Source organism: Pelophylax lessonae, assembly GCF_965119305.1.
Source record: "Pelophylax lessonae genome assembly, chromosome: 3".
NCBI classification, from domain to species: domain Eukaryota; kingdom Metazoa; phylum Chordata; class Amphibia; order Anura; family Ranidae; genus Pelophylax; species Pelophylax lessonae.
In genome coordinates this window covers 146,652,900-146,667,443 of record NC_138770.1, presented here as the reverse complement: position 1 = coordinate 146,667,443, position 14,544 = coordinate 146,652,900, and the positions used below count along the sequence as shown (strand labels likewise).

General features: G+C 41.6%; 1 protein-coding gene across 1 annotated transcript in view; it reads left to right on the top strand.

Moving 5' to 3' along the window:
- The window catches only part of TAF1B (TATA-box binding protein associated factor, RNA polymerase I subunit B), a 254,378-nt gene extending 240,271 nt beyond the window's left edge, over positions 1–14,107 (top strand). Inside the window, exon 15 of the mRNA XM_082252374.1 lies at positions 13,905–14,107. Within this exon, the coding sequence (XP_082108500.1) occupies positions 13,905–14,103 (199 nt within the window). The 3' untranslated portion in view covers positions 14,104–14,107. The remainder of the gene's footprint in view (positions 1–13,904) is intronic.
- Positions 14,108–14,544: the final 437 nt, after the last annotated feature.

The window sequence follows — 14,544 nt, the reverse complement described above, 5'->3', positions numbered from 1 at the left end:
TTTTTTAAAGCACAGGCTTGGTGACTTGAACTGGCCAGTATAGCTGTAGGGTGTTATTACTGCAACAATGTATATCATGCTTTGCCAGTTTCTCTACATTCTTCACTAAGGTCATCAGAGTTAAGATATGATGAGCAATTATTGCATTTCGTCTAACATTGTCTTACACTGTATATCGGATTCAAATGTTCCTAATAGAGCTGGTGATAGTTATTCACCATTTAACTGGACTTGTTTTGTAATGGTGAATATTCAACATTATAGAACACCAGGTAAATGTGACTAGTATTAGCGGTACTATGAACTGGATAAATGAAAGCTTTCTCAGAGTTTACTAGGAAAGAGTATGTTAAAGAGGGAGAGAAGCCACTCAATAAAAATAAAATTAGATGGGGATTTTGCTTAGATTTGTTCTGTATAGTTACTGTTGCTTCCCATTAAGTCCAGCATCCAGGGTCATGGAATATTGTGGCAAGTCATTATACTAGAAAATTGGAGTGATGAAAGCCAAAAGTCTTCTGTACATTTCTCAACAAGACATTTCCGCAGGTATGACCAGGCTTAGTAAAAGTTCAGTAAATTACCTACTTTACCAATATTTACATCCTCTAGTTTCGTAGGTTACCCATTCATCTGTTGAAGAAAAGGATCAATGATGCTGTCATCCTCTTTATGTTCGTGTTTTGGCCTGGCGATTGGCTACTCTGGGCCAAAGCACTGAATCGTGGGAGGAGGTCAAGTGCTCCCCTATTCTAGAATATAACTATAAAGATAACTTTATTTTAAAAAGATGCTTTAACCCCTTAGCGCCGACAGAATGCAAATATGCAGCCTCAGTTTTAGGGGGTTGTATCGGGGTGATGCCTGCAGCTAGAGGCATCACCCCGGTACCATTATTGAGAGCCGACAGTCGGCTTGCTTGTAATGACAACCGATGTGGCTGAGCAGCCGCTCGGCTTTCATTACATGAAGCGGGAGGGAACATCCTTCCCCCCCCCCCTTCCGCGGCTCGCCCGGGTCTCCCGTCCCACCCAGTCTCCAAGGGGTTAATGTATTTTCAGTGAGTACACATATTGCGTTAGTATTGTTCTGTTTACTGACAAGTAATTTTTACAATTACATTGCTGCTATTAAAAGAGAAGTATGGTTAAAGCTTTTTTGGTCATACTTCTCTTCTGGGTCACAGGAGTACACTTAATTGTGCTCTCCTGTGACCCAGAATCAGCTGACAGTGGGCTAAAGCCTGCTTATTGGCTGATGTCACAGATCCGAGCCAGACTCTGGAAGGATTCCGACAAAAATGTCAGGATCCACCCAGATGCCTGATCGGCAGCTGGCTCAGCCTCTCAGCTTACCACTAAACGCCTGAGCATTCTGCTCCGCCTCTCCCACTGTTCGTGATGGCAGTGAGCACTAGATGGGCAGAGCAGAGAGCAATGATCGCCAGTCACTGCTCTCTGCTCAGAGCAGGGTTGCAAGAAAGAAATTTGCTAGATTCTCCCATCAACACAGTGTGAATCTCTCCCTCCGAGCCATTGTGTTCTCCCAATGGGGGGAAGCTATCTCTGGTGGGAGAACATTAGTATTTTTGCTAGTGGCTATAAACACCCGGCAGACTGGTTGTACCCAAGTTGATTAATCAACTTTGGTACATTCAGCCAGCCCATACATGCTTCGAATCTTGAACAGTTCCTGCTGAACCGGCCGAGATTGGAACAGTCTATGGCCAGCCTCACCTCTCTGGCAGCCTGTTTCTCCTACCTCCCCATTCCAGTGGTACCTTGGAAAGCATCTTCAGCTTTCAACACTTCTGGGAGTGTTGGATGTCTGTGCCCCCCACTGTGTGCTGTCATTCCTTCCCCAAACCCATACGGCTGGTTAGTCAGCAGTGACATAGGGGCTGGAGGAAGGGACCCAGAAGTTTTGAATGCCAAAGAGGCTTTTGGTGGCTGAAGTGCTAAAACCAAAGAGAATAAGTGCAAGTTCCAACTTTTTAGAGACCTGACAGCAGAGTCAAAGCCAGCATATGTAGCAATAAGTCACGACCACCATGCCATTACAAATAATGCATAGAAACAAGGTTTTGGAAAAATCAGTAGGGTTTACACTAGTTCAATCTTACAACTAGCTCTTAAAAGCTAAAACCTTATGGTTTTAGCCTTTTAATGATTAACTTTGTATTTTGTACAAATATTTCTCTGCCGTTATTAACTTGCAAACACATAAAGATGCAATCTTTTTTTCTGGATGGGAGTGTAGATTGCTGATGTAACACAGACCTTTCTATAAAATTGCAAGGTAATTGTGTCTAAGATGCCATATTAGTCATGACCTGGTGCCTTTCTTACTACCACCTCATTCCCAGATGGCTCAAAATTCCGCAGACTTTCTTGGTTCCTGGCTTTTCTTTTCTGCCGTGCACCCTTGTTATGTGTGTGTGTGTGTGTCATTACAATATACCGTGACAGTGGTGGTTGGAGAAATGTAAACACAGTGTTCTGTTACAGGTGCTTTGTTGTAGAGGTAAATTCTTCCGCGTGAGCAGGAACCTTCGAGCAGTTGGTGAAAGCTAATGCCTGCAAGAATCAAGTCTTGTGCTTGTTCCACACCCACCCTTGGCAGCTTCACTATGTCTCCATTTACTTACCCAAGTAGAGATGTGCATCGTCATCACCTCATGTCCTGCACCCCCTCCCATCCCCACTTTGTGATTAGAGTACATTTATAAAGAATAGGTGAAAGCATTATTATTCTTTTGTACAGCAGATTACTTTGGGGGTTAATTTTGCTTTTATTTATAAAGAGTTGAAAGACCAACCTGAGAATTGCAAAATTATGTGAAGAAATTGCCAAAAGATTGAAAGATATGTTAAAATTGGAAAAGGACTATGCAACTCAAACATCAGCTATTGTGAATATTATGTTCTGTTAACTGTATGTGGTAAAGAGGTCCTACCATGAAAAATAGAAAGCCTCCCACTGAACAAAATACTTGGCAAGAATTTTTTTTTTAAATATTTTACAGAAAAAAAAACGTACCTCCATTCTGTCTTCGGTGTTTCAGGGAGCTGCAGGTGATGCTACCGTGCCTCCCCGATGCCTCCTAGGATAGGTGGGCATCTGAAATACCAGCCAATTGCCAAAAGCCAGGACTGAGGTATTTTATATATTTTTTTTTTCTTGTGAAATATTTTTTTTGCATTTTTCTTGCAGCTTATTTTGTGTGGGCTGTTGGTGGTGGAGAGCTGCGTAGGGGTTGACTGGCAGGAAAGCAAAGCCTCCCTTTTAATTTTAACTCTGGGAAGTAACAAAATTAATAAATATGGCACATTTTTTACAGGTTCTAGCCATTTTCAACTTGGTGTCTATGAATATGTGCCTGTTTAGTACCGAGATGGATGGGGTAAAGTAAGACTTTGTAGGGGCCCTTAAGAGTTGTTTGTTTGAAGAATAACGCTAATTAGGTTATATACTCTGATCCAAAGTCAATGTGCCTTTGGGCAATGCCACCAAATATGAAACCTCTTGCCAAGCTGGAAACAGGTGGTAAACAAGCATGGAAAAAGGGATCTGACCACTCTGAATAGGCTGCAGCACACATGTGCACTAAGCAAGGTTACCCAGCTGGGATGTCTGGTTAGCAAAGGCTGTGCTGTGCAAGGGCTGCATAGTGAAGAATTCGGGATTGGGTCTGAAAGTGAAGTTGTTCTTTTAAGTGGTTATGTGGGAGAATTTAAACTGTTTTTTCTTCACCGTTTAAAATGAAGTGTTTCATGAAAATATTTGAGTGCTAGAAAATTTCAAAAGCATTTCTGAATGCTTAAACTTCTGACAAGACACAATTTGATTAAGTTGGAGATAATTATGCAAATTGTATCACCTGGGTCTGCCTAAGAAGGTGGAAGATTGAAGTAAGAGATATCATATGTAAAATGCACTATTTGTTTAAAACTGAATTCCAGGCAAATTACTAAACACACATGAAATGAATATAAGAGTTGTTTTACCAACCAAAGGATTTGTATTTCTGTCCATCCACTCCTGAGATTTATAGAGGTCTGCCACATCACACAGTCCTGTCTGGCAGATTAGGAGACCTGATCTCTCTCATCTGGAGTTCAATAAGGCTAAAGATTGGCATACACTTATCAAAAGCAGGAACCGGATGAATTTCAATCCATCTGGGGTTGTTTCACCCTGTCCTGTAGTCAGACCGGCTTCTGTTGAACAGTCATGCTGGAAAACCATCATTTGATCAGCGCTTGCAGTCAATGGCTGCATCACTGATCAGTATATTTTGATGGGATGGGAAGCACAACAGGGGAAATTCCTACTTTCTCATCACTTATTTTGATGCAGGGATCTTTGAGTTATTTTCTTTTTTTCATTCAGCCTGCTGGTTGAACAAAAAAAAAATCTCTACCAGTAAACGCAGCTTAGACTTAGACCTCTGAAAAGAAAATCACATTCGGGACATTTTTCAGAGACGTTTGACAGGTGGTGAGGAGGCAATGTAATATCCCCTTGATGCTACCCAATGCAGGTAGTAGAATCTAAATTTGTGATAACCAATTATATCCTCCCCAGCAGCAAAAATAACTCCAGCAGCAGCGGCAATAAATCACCCTGCAGCAACATTACAGGCAGTGTGGAAAAGGGAATGTATAGCTTAGTATACAGAATGAGGTGGTGCAGAATAGGGAATGTACAGCATGGCATATAGAATGTGATGTAGTGGAATAGGGAATGTACAGCATGGCGTATAGAATGAGGTATTCTAGAATAGGGAATGTACAGCATGACATATGCAATGAGGCAGTGTGGAACAGGGAATGAGGTGGTGCAGATATTAGAATGTATGCCATGGCATGTGGAATGAGGCAGTGTGCTATAGGAACACTTACGCTACTTGCTTCCTCTGCCAGACTCTGTGTTAAATGTCATCAGTCAGAGCCAGGCAGAGGAAGTGAGCAGTGTAACTTTTTCTGTCCCAGGTCTTTGTTTACATATGTGGCAGCAGCTATTGGCTGCTTTGTCACAGTGAATGCCTGCTGACCAGAGGCCTGAAAGGGGCGCACTGCTTAAAGTGGGACCAAACAATGCCACTGTGGCACAGTGCCCCCAGCCAGGACCTGTGCTTACTGGAGGTACCAGTACTGCATGCTGGCACATTCCAATTGAAAAAAAGCTTGTAGCTCTGTGTAAGCTCACATAGGTCAGAAGAGCTTCCCTGTCCTAAATTACAGGAATCGATGCCTGAGCAACCAATTGCCATGCACCAGTGTTGTCACATGGTGTGAATGGGCCATGAGTTATATGTTGCTCCATACCCAGAAGTACCTAGAATTTTTAATCATTCCCAGTGGCTGAGCATAATGTTGAGATAGTGGAAAGGTGCTGTTGGTGGGGCTTACATGAAAATAAACCTGTTCCTTTGCCCTAAAGTCAAGTTCAAATTTATGACTTTAGAATGAAAAACTATTGTAATTGAGTGAAAAGTATAATCCCACATAGAATGAGTCAGAAAAGGAAATAAGAAATTCACAAGACCATTTACAGTTAAGAGCGTTATGTTGTATTGTGAATACCCTGACATCTCTCTACACATGGCTGACTTTCAATGAACTATCACACCAATAAAATGTTCACTGGGGAAAACTGGATATACTTGATATACATTATGTTTTAGTTTTCATTTTAAACATGTATTACCATGCTCCGCTTAATTGGTGTAGTAATAGGCAAATACTGCAGAGTAAACCTGTTTTGAGATATAATGTGCCTGGGTGATTTGTGCAGGAGCATAGGAAAAATTCCTGGAAAGTGCACTGTGAGTGGAATGCATTATCTTATGAAAAGGATATACGTTTCTCTAAAATGCCACTGGTTCAGCTGGCCATACTTGCTTCGAGTTTAGCCCATTCACAGGAATTTTGAGTTGTGGGTGACCGTGTTGACACCACCTGGCTCAACAAATTTTGAAAGATTGAAGAAACCAGACGGGAAAAAAAAATCGGTCAAACAGCCGCAGGTGCAAGTTGCCAGAATACAATAGCAGACAGTGGGCTGAATGAGGACATTTTTTACGTGTATGACCAGCTTTTTCTAGTTGGATTTGAGTTTTGTATGCTGGTATTAGGGGAAATAGCTGTTTAACATTTCTGAAACTGCTAGAAATATCTGTTCCATAGCAAATATTATAAAGTTGTTTTGTTTTTATTTTTAAGATAGGAAGACAAATGAGTGCAAAGAGTGAAGTAGAATGGCAGTAACCAACAGCAAGCAATTAGGTGTCAGAGGAAGTTCAAAAAATTGAAACATAAATTCTGATTGGGTTTAAGGTTGGCCACTCATGAGCCCAATTTGAATACAATCTTGACAGTTTAACAATAAAAAAGGTTTTTTATCAAACAGGATTTATGTAGCGCCAACAGTTTAAGCAGCGCTTTACAATATAAAGGGAGACAGTACAGTTACAATACAATAAAATACAAGAGGGTTAAGAAGTCTCTGCACTTAAGAGCTTACAACCGGGTTAAGAAGGCTCTGCTCATAAGAGCTTACAACCTAATAGGGTAGAGCAAGTGGTACAAAAGGTTATAATTGGGGGGGATGAGCTGATAAAAGTGATAAAAGTTCAGTTTGTTTGAGGCGTTAGTCTTCCCTGAAGAGATGGGTTTTCAGGGATCACCTAAAGGCAACCAGAGTAAAAGATAGCCGGACAGATTGAGGTAGAGATTTCCAGAGGATAGGAGAGGCTCTGGAGAAGTCCTGGAGATGAGCATGGGAGAAGGAGACAAGGGAGCTTAAGAGCAGAAGGTCTTGAGAGGAGCGGAGAGGATGGTTTGGGTGATATTTGGAGACAAGATCGGTGATGTAGCTCAGGGCAGAGTTGTGAATGGCTTTGTATGCTGTTAGTATTATGAATTTAATTCGCTTGGCAATTGGAAGCCAATGGAGCGATTGGCAGAGAGGGGTGGCTAGGCTAGGCTAAACGGTTGTTGTTAAGGTACATGAGTCTGGCAGAAGCATTCATGATGGACTAAAGAGAAGGTATGGAGAGGTAGGCCTATGAGAAGGGAGTTACAATAGTCAAGGCGAGAGAGAACAAAGGGAGTGAATGAGTAGCTTGGTGGTTTCATTAGATAAAAAGGGGCAAATTTTAGAGAAGTTACGGAGGTTGAAGTCTACAAGCTTTTGACAGTGATTGGATTTGGGGCTGAATGGACAGATCAGAGTCTAGGATTACGCCTAGTACCCTGGTGTGAGGGGAGGGACTGATAGTGGCATTATTGATCTTGATGGAAAAACCATGGAGGGGGGCACGGGAGAATATCATTATCTGGGTTTTAGAGAAATTTTGTTTAAGGAAATGGTGCAACGTCCATGTTGAAATGTCAGTAAGTTAGTAATGCGAGAGGAGACTAAAGGGGTGAGGTGAGGAGTAGAGCGATAGATTTTGGTGTCATCGGCATAGAGGTGATATTGGAAGCTGTGGTAGGTTATCAAGTGACCAAGGGAGGAGGTGTAGATAGAGAAGAGAAGGGGTCCAAGAACAGAGCCTTGTGGGGAATCCCTACAGAAAGAGGAAATGGAGAGGAGGAGACAGAGTTGTAGGTAACATTGAAGGAGCGCTGTGATAGGTTGAAGGAGAACCAGGATAAAGCAGAATCTTGGAGGCCAATGCCGTGGAGTTTATTGAGAAGGAGCGGGTGGTCAACAGTATCAAGGGCTGCAGAGAGGTCTAGTAGTAAGAATATAGAGTAGAGGCCATTGGTTTTAGCAGTTAGTGAATCGTTGGTGAGTTTTAATTTGGCAGATAGCCAGACTGTGTATGTAGCATTCAAGATTCTTTCTCAACTGGTTATGCTGCTAGTGATTTTTATAAATTTATCTTGATGGGCAAAATGGCAACATTTCTTGTTTATCTGCTTGTGTGGGTTTAGGAATAGAAACAACAAACAGTTCTACCTGAAATCACGCAGAAAAAAGTTTGTCTTAATGATTGCTCAGACATATACTTTAAAAAAGTATTAAATAGTTCACTCCGAAGACGCCCTGTGTGTGTGGTGTGGGTGGTCATCCTATAATTTACTGTGAAGACAAAAAGACTGTTGCTTCATCTGATTGAAATGAAAGCTGTGTAAAGACCAGGAGGAAGTGGGTTATCTCCTAGACTAATGTTCCACTCATCTCTGTTTCAGTGACAGGAGCACACTAGCTTTGTAGGATCAAACAGTGTCTCTTTTTTTTTTTTTTTTGTGTTTTCTTTTTTTGGGGTGCTGCACTTGAATCTTTTATCAGTTAGGAAGCGTTGATTGACCTTGATGACTGAACCTCAGCAGGTCTACCACAAGGTGGACACCCCAAAGTTGGACAATGGCCTTCACTGAGGCCGACAGACCGCCCGCTGGTCTTTCTAAGAGTCTGTCATCAGTTATTGTTGATAAAATTCGGACAAGAAGATGAATGGTAGCCAACATGCAATTCCCTTGAAACAAGGCTTAGATGAAAAATGGAAAGGCTTGCTTTAGGGCTCTAAGCATAAAGGCTCATTTTGAAAGTTTTCTGTGTCAAACTGATCGAAATGGACATGTACTTGTGAAACTCGTGTAGCTTCCTATGGGAAGATTTCTTATTTTTCATCCAAGCCCTGATGCAGGGGCATTGAATGGCTCCCAAAACATGCTGGATACCTTTTTGGCTACTACCTGACACTCTTTTTATTGATTTCCAATGCAGGAGACTGGTGTCTGTGTTCATTGAAAAGTTCATAATGGTAGTTCATTAACAGTATCCAGTACCTAGAAACCTATTATCCATGAAACTACTAAAACAGACTAATATAGGGCTTATTTTCTGTAAGAATTCTGTATACAAGGTTTAATGATGATTAAAGAGGGGGACAGGGAGAGTCAAATAATTTTAATGTGAACCTTGTAATAATAGGAATTTCAAGAGCAATATGTGACGTACAGCATAGCTGCATAGCTATAAGCCTACCCTAGAAGACTTCAGAGGGGAAAGAGGAGTAAAGGCACCCCAGTGTTCTAATATTAGAAGGCAAATGAAAACCATCTAGATATACTACCTACAATGAAGCACATTTACATAAAATCAGAATCTTGCATTATAGTCTGGCGGGGGGGGGTCGATTTAGTTACAGCTATGCCCTCATGTTGTCAAGAACTGTTTTCTAAATGCTTACAGTCTTATTTCTTCTTACTCTTATTTGCTTACCTTTTAGTCTGTTAAATATACCATTGAAAGTGTTTTGTTATGTCTGTTTGAAAAATACCTGCTCAACTCGCCAGTTGCCAGAAGTAAACTCCATGCTTCCTGTAATGGGCTGATATTGCTACTCTAAAATCTAAAGGTTATCAGTCCTGCTGTTTTGGAGGATAGGTTGGAGGCACTCTGTAGTTCTAACACATTTTCTATCCTTGGGTGACAACCCCTCTCCTCTATGGTGTGATATGGAATGATTAAGCTCAGTGGTGGTCAGCGGTTTTAATGGGTCGTTTCTGTCCAAACTGCGGTTTAAGGGCTTTCTGGCCCACTGAAGGAAAATCAAACTAAAGTAAAATTTCAAACAATGTTGCCCACATGGGATATTCAACTGCTAACAGTCAACAAAAATGCAGAGCCATCTGGCTCTCTTGTCAGCAGCACTGCTGCTCTTGGCCCTGGTCCTTTAGACTCAGCTTTACAGCACTCCTGGCCCACTCAGCCTTATAGATTGCATCACCCTGCTACACATGCCTACTTTTGGCCTCTAGATAGAAGTTCCAATGACACCCCGGGCTCTCTCAATCTTCTGAGACTTACAGAATCCATCCAGTCCCCTGGACTCACTAGTTGTCTCAGCTCTCTGTCTTGCAGACTTGCTCAACTGTCCCAACTCTCCCAGTCCTGTGGGTAGGGAATCTCTCTCTCCTGAGTGGATGACCTCTCCTGGCTAGAGCACACACCTTTCTCCAAACAATGGCCCTGAGCTATGGGCAGCTCCTGACTTGTAAAAAGTGTCTGTACACCTATGCTCTAACACACCCGGCAGGTCTCCAGCAAGACCTGGGCACAGGATTGAAGGCTTCGTCCCACCCAAAGGATTGAAGCCTTCAAACTCCAGGCCTTGATCCAGGATTTCAAAACCCAGAGAGAGCTGCGAACGCCATTTTCTCCGCTCACAGTAAACATTCTTGAGCCCTGCACTTTGCAAAAGTGCAAATCCTGTGTGCTTCTTTTCCTAAACTTACATAGTGGCAGAGCCTTGCACTGTCACAATGATACAGTAAAGGAAGTAAGCGTTATCATCCTAGGACAGAATGTGTGTTACTGACAAGGTCACCAGGCGCAAAAAAAAAATAAAATAAAATGGGAAAGGAATGCAGCCACCACATCTAAGGGCTGGTAAGCCTGGGTTTAGGCCCCGTTCATACATGCGATTAGGGGCATACAAAGATTTCCTGAGGAAAGAATTATCTTCAGACTCCTGCAGCAGGAATCGCAGCTTTATATGAACAATCTTTACACATTAATGTTGTGCTGACAGTGGCTGCATTTGTCTGTGGCTGTCTGCATGTAGTTGCACATGGAGCCGTTACTTGCGGTTAGGTATAGATGATTGGCCCTGGATGCATCTAGGGATGATCATCTGTTTCTGAATGGGACCTTAGATACACTTGAAGTTGCCCTTAAAATTGGAAGAGTAGACTATAAATGTTACAGCTATCATACAGTTGTAGACTTGTCCTATTGTTAAATAATGTTTTGTGTTTAATACCAAGATCTTTTTAACTCCCTCTGAAAGGAGTGGTGAAAGCCTCACAAATGAACTTCAAGTGCCTATGCTGCACAACAATGCTTCGACTGTCATGCATTTTGGAAGCTATAGAATTAAATACAGGTGTAGATTGTTTCTGAATAGAACAAACATCATGGATAAGAACAAAATGCAGACCTGAAAACAAAACGTATTCTAAACAGCGACCCTCCCCCCCCCCCCCCCAAAAAAAATGGATGATTTAGAAGTTTAATGGACTCACAGCCTTATATGTTAACTAAATGCAAAAAAATAAAAAATTGCAAATGGAGACAGGCTCTTTATTGCAGTGTGCCGAAGATGGGTGACCCCCATGCATGTACAGGAGAGATATCATCCCAGACCAGCCAATCAAGATGGCCAAAGACTGGCACCTAGAAGAAGCCGGAGCAAAGATGCTGGTGTCGGCGAGGGACTTTATGAGCTACGGACTGTTAGCACATAGTCAAGTATTTCTTGCCTTTAGTTCTGCTTTAAATAGAAACCCCATGATGGCAATATTGTTTAATTTTTTGTAGTAGTCGCAGATCATAAACCGTTTTGGTAATAAAATTCTATATTGAGCGGTAAATATGGTAACCATTTTTTACTAATCAAGAGACAAATTATACGGGATTTATATGGCGCAAGCTGTTTGCACAGGAAACAGTACAGCTGCAATGCAATTCAATACAAGAGGTCTAGGGGGGCCTGCTTGTGAGAGCTTGCAATCTAAAAGGGAAGGGCTAGTGGTACAAAATGTAAAAACTGTGTAAGGTTGAGTTTGTTTGAGAATTAGTTTAAGAATTTTGGGTAGTGTTGAATAGACGTTCCTGAAGAGTTGCATTTTTAGGGATTGCCTAAAGACAGACAAGGTAGGAGATAGCCGAACAGATTGGGGTAGGGGGTTCTAGAGGCTGGGAGAGGCTCTAGAGGAGCCCAGGAGGAGGTGACAAGGGAGATAGAGACCTTGGGAGAAGGCAAGAGGACAGTTTGGGTGATATTATGAGATGATGATGGTGATTAAGTTTTGGATAGCTTTCTTTATTAGTATTTAGAATTGTATTTATTGAGTGAGCTGATGCCAGTGGAGGGATTGACAGAGAGGTGTGGCAAACACAGAGATGTTGGTAAGGTGGATGAGTCTGGCAGTGGAATTCATGATAGACTAAAGGGAGGATAGTCTGTGTAAAGGTAAGTTAATGAGGAAGGAGTTTGCAATAGTCAAGGTGAAAGATAACGTGGGAGTAAATTAGTAGCTTGGTGGTGTCATTTAACCACTTGCCGACTGCTCACAGTATATTTACTGCGGCAGTCAGCCCCTCCCAGGCAGAGCAACGTAGGTCTACGTCGCTAGCCTGTGAGGGTCTCAGGAGCGAGCGCGCGCCGCCGGAGGCGCGCTCCCGCGTGGTCACGGACCCCCCGCGCGTGTGACCGGCGGACCCGATCGTCCGCCGGTCACTCGAGATCGTCGGTAGAGAGGGAGAAAGTCAGGCGGCTAATGTAAACAAGCCGCCTGTCATTCTCCCCGGTGTATGAATGATGATCATACGGTTCTACTATGCAGGACCGTTGATCACTGTTCATACATCTCAAGCGACAGCCAATCACAGTTAGAATCACACCCCTAGGGACACACATAGCCCCTCCCTCTCAAAGTTAACCCCTTCACTGCCAGTGTAATTTTACAGTAACCGTGCATATTTATAGCACTGATTACTGTAGAAATGTCACTGGTAACCCAAAAAGTGTCAAAAATGTCAGTCAGGGGTCCGATCTGTCCGCCGCAATGTCGCAGTACCGCAAAAAAAATCGCAGATCGCCGCCATTATGCGTTAAAAAAAAAACAACAAAAATGACAAAAATCTTTCCCTTTGTTAGTAAACGCGATAACTTTTGCGCAAACCAATCAAAATACGCTTTTTGCGATTTTTTTTTTTTTTTTTTTTTTTTTTTTTGTTTTTTTTTTACCAAACATATATAGCATAAAACACATTGTCCGAAAATGTTAAAAAAATTTAGATTTTTACATTTTTTTTTTTGGGGAATTTCATATAAAAAAATGTGAAAAATATTGTTATTTTTGCAAAATTGACGCTCTTTTTTTGTTTATAGCGTATGATCAAAAAATTGCACAGGTGATCAAATACCACCAAAAGAAAGCTCTGTGGGGAAAAAAAGGACGCCAAATTCGTTTAGGTACAGCGGCGCACGACCGCGCAATTGTCCGTTAAAGTCACGCAGTGCCGATTTGCAAAATAGTCCCTGGTCAGGAAGGGGGTAAAATCTTCCGGGGCTTAAGTGGTTAATTAAGAAGGGGCAAGTTTCGGAAATTTTACACCTATCATATATTTTGCATGTTATGTTTAGATGTGATGCGCTGATACATCCACATTTTGTACACTCCTAGTGAATCTGGAGGTTTGGCAGCCACAAGCACAAAATACATATCAAATGTATTTTGTAAACATCCATGTGCAAAAACTCTGGGCTTGTTTACACCATAATGCATGTCATGACCTGTGTTCTAAAGTTCAATACTGTAACCCAGTGTGGAGGTGCATTGCAAAACAAAGTGAATTGCACTCTAATGCGCATCTACAGAATGTTGCAACATACCAATGTGCACATACTGTATGCATATGATTTGTTACATTGCCCTGCACTAAAAAAATTGCACATGGCCTACTTTTTCGTGCGCTGACAGCATATCCATTTTTAAATTCCTGCATATTGCAAAGCACCTCAGCGTACAAAAAAGAATGCCTTATTGTGTGAAGGGGCTATAAAGCAGACAGGGCCTGGAAGTGCTTGATGCCAAACCTTACAACAAGTACATGGCGGATAGTTTCACAGCAGCTGCCTCTCATTTTGCTCCATTTATTAGTGGAACTTTGCTTTTAGAACCTTTTAATAGTAGATTGCCTTTTGCTTTCCTTTACAATATTCCAGGTTTGTGACATAGATATGTTCGGTTTTAATCAGCACTGCAGCCAAAGCAGCTCCGAGAGACAAAAAATTGTTTTAGAGTCATTGTGACTTGATACTATAGTTGTCCTTTGCTCATGAGATGCTGATTGTTTCCATTCTTCTTTTTTTATAGCCAAATCTGTGATCACTGGAAATTATATGACAAAACAAAATTCCCTAGAAGCTATGACTTTGTCCTGTCCCTTTTCTCCCTTATGCTGGGAGTGGAAATGTCCATCATTCATCAGGAAGTGGGCTTGGTGGAGGAGAATCTATTCAAAGATCTTAACAAGAAGAAGCCAAAGAAAAGAGCCAAAAAGTCACATACATGACATTTTTAAAATTGTATTATTGGAATTTTATGTAAATAAAAACATATTTATGGAACGCTTTGCCAATGATTTATTCATCCCTTAGGCTTATCATGCATGTTATAATCATCAGTAGTAATGAAGTCGTTGTGGATGTTTGGACTGTGAAGGATTTTACTGCCCATGTTTGTTTGGACTATGTAGGGCAGAGTTTCTCAGCCAGCAGCATGCCTCCTCCTAGGGTTCTTTATAGATGCTCAATGAGTACTTGTTTGCTCAAGTTAATTCAAATTCATATTTTATAACCTAAAGTATTTGAGTCAAACTATTTATTTTGATAACCACTGTTAAAAGCAGAACTTATATGATCTTGCTATTGTTTTTATCCACTGAGATTCTTCCTCATACTGCCTCTAAGCCACACTTCCTGACTACAGGTGTGCTGGTACTTCTGCGCCTCCT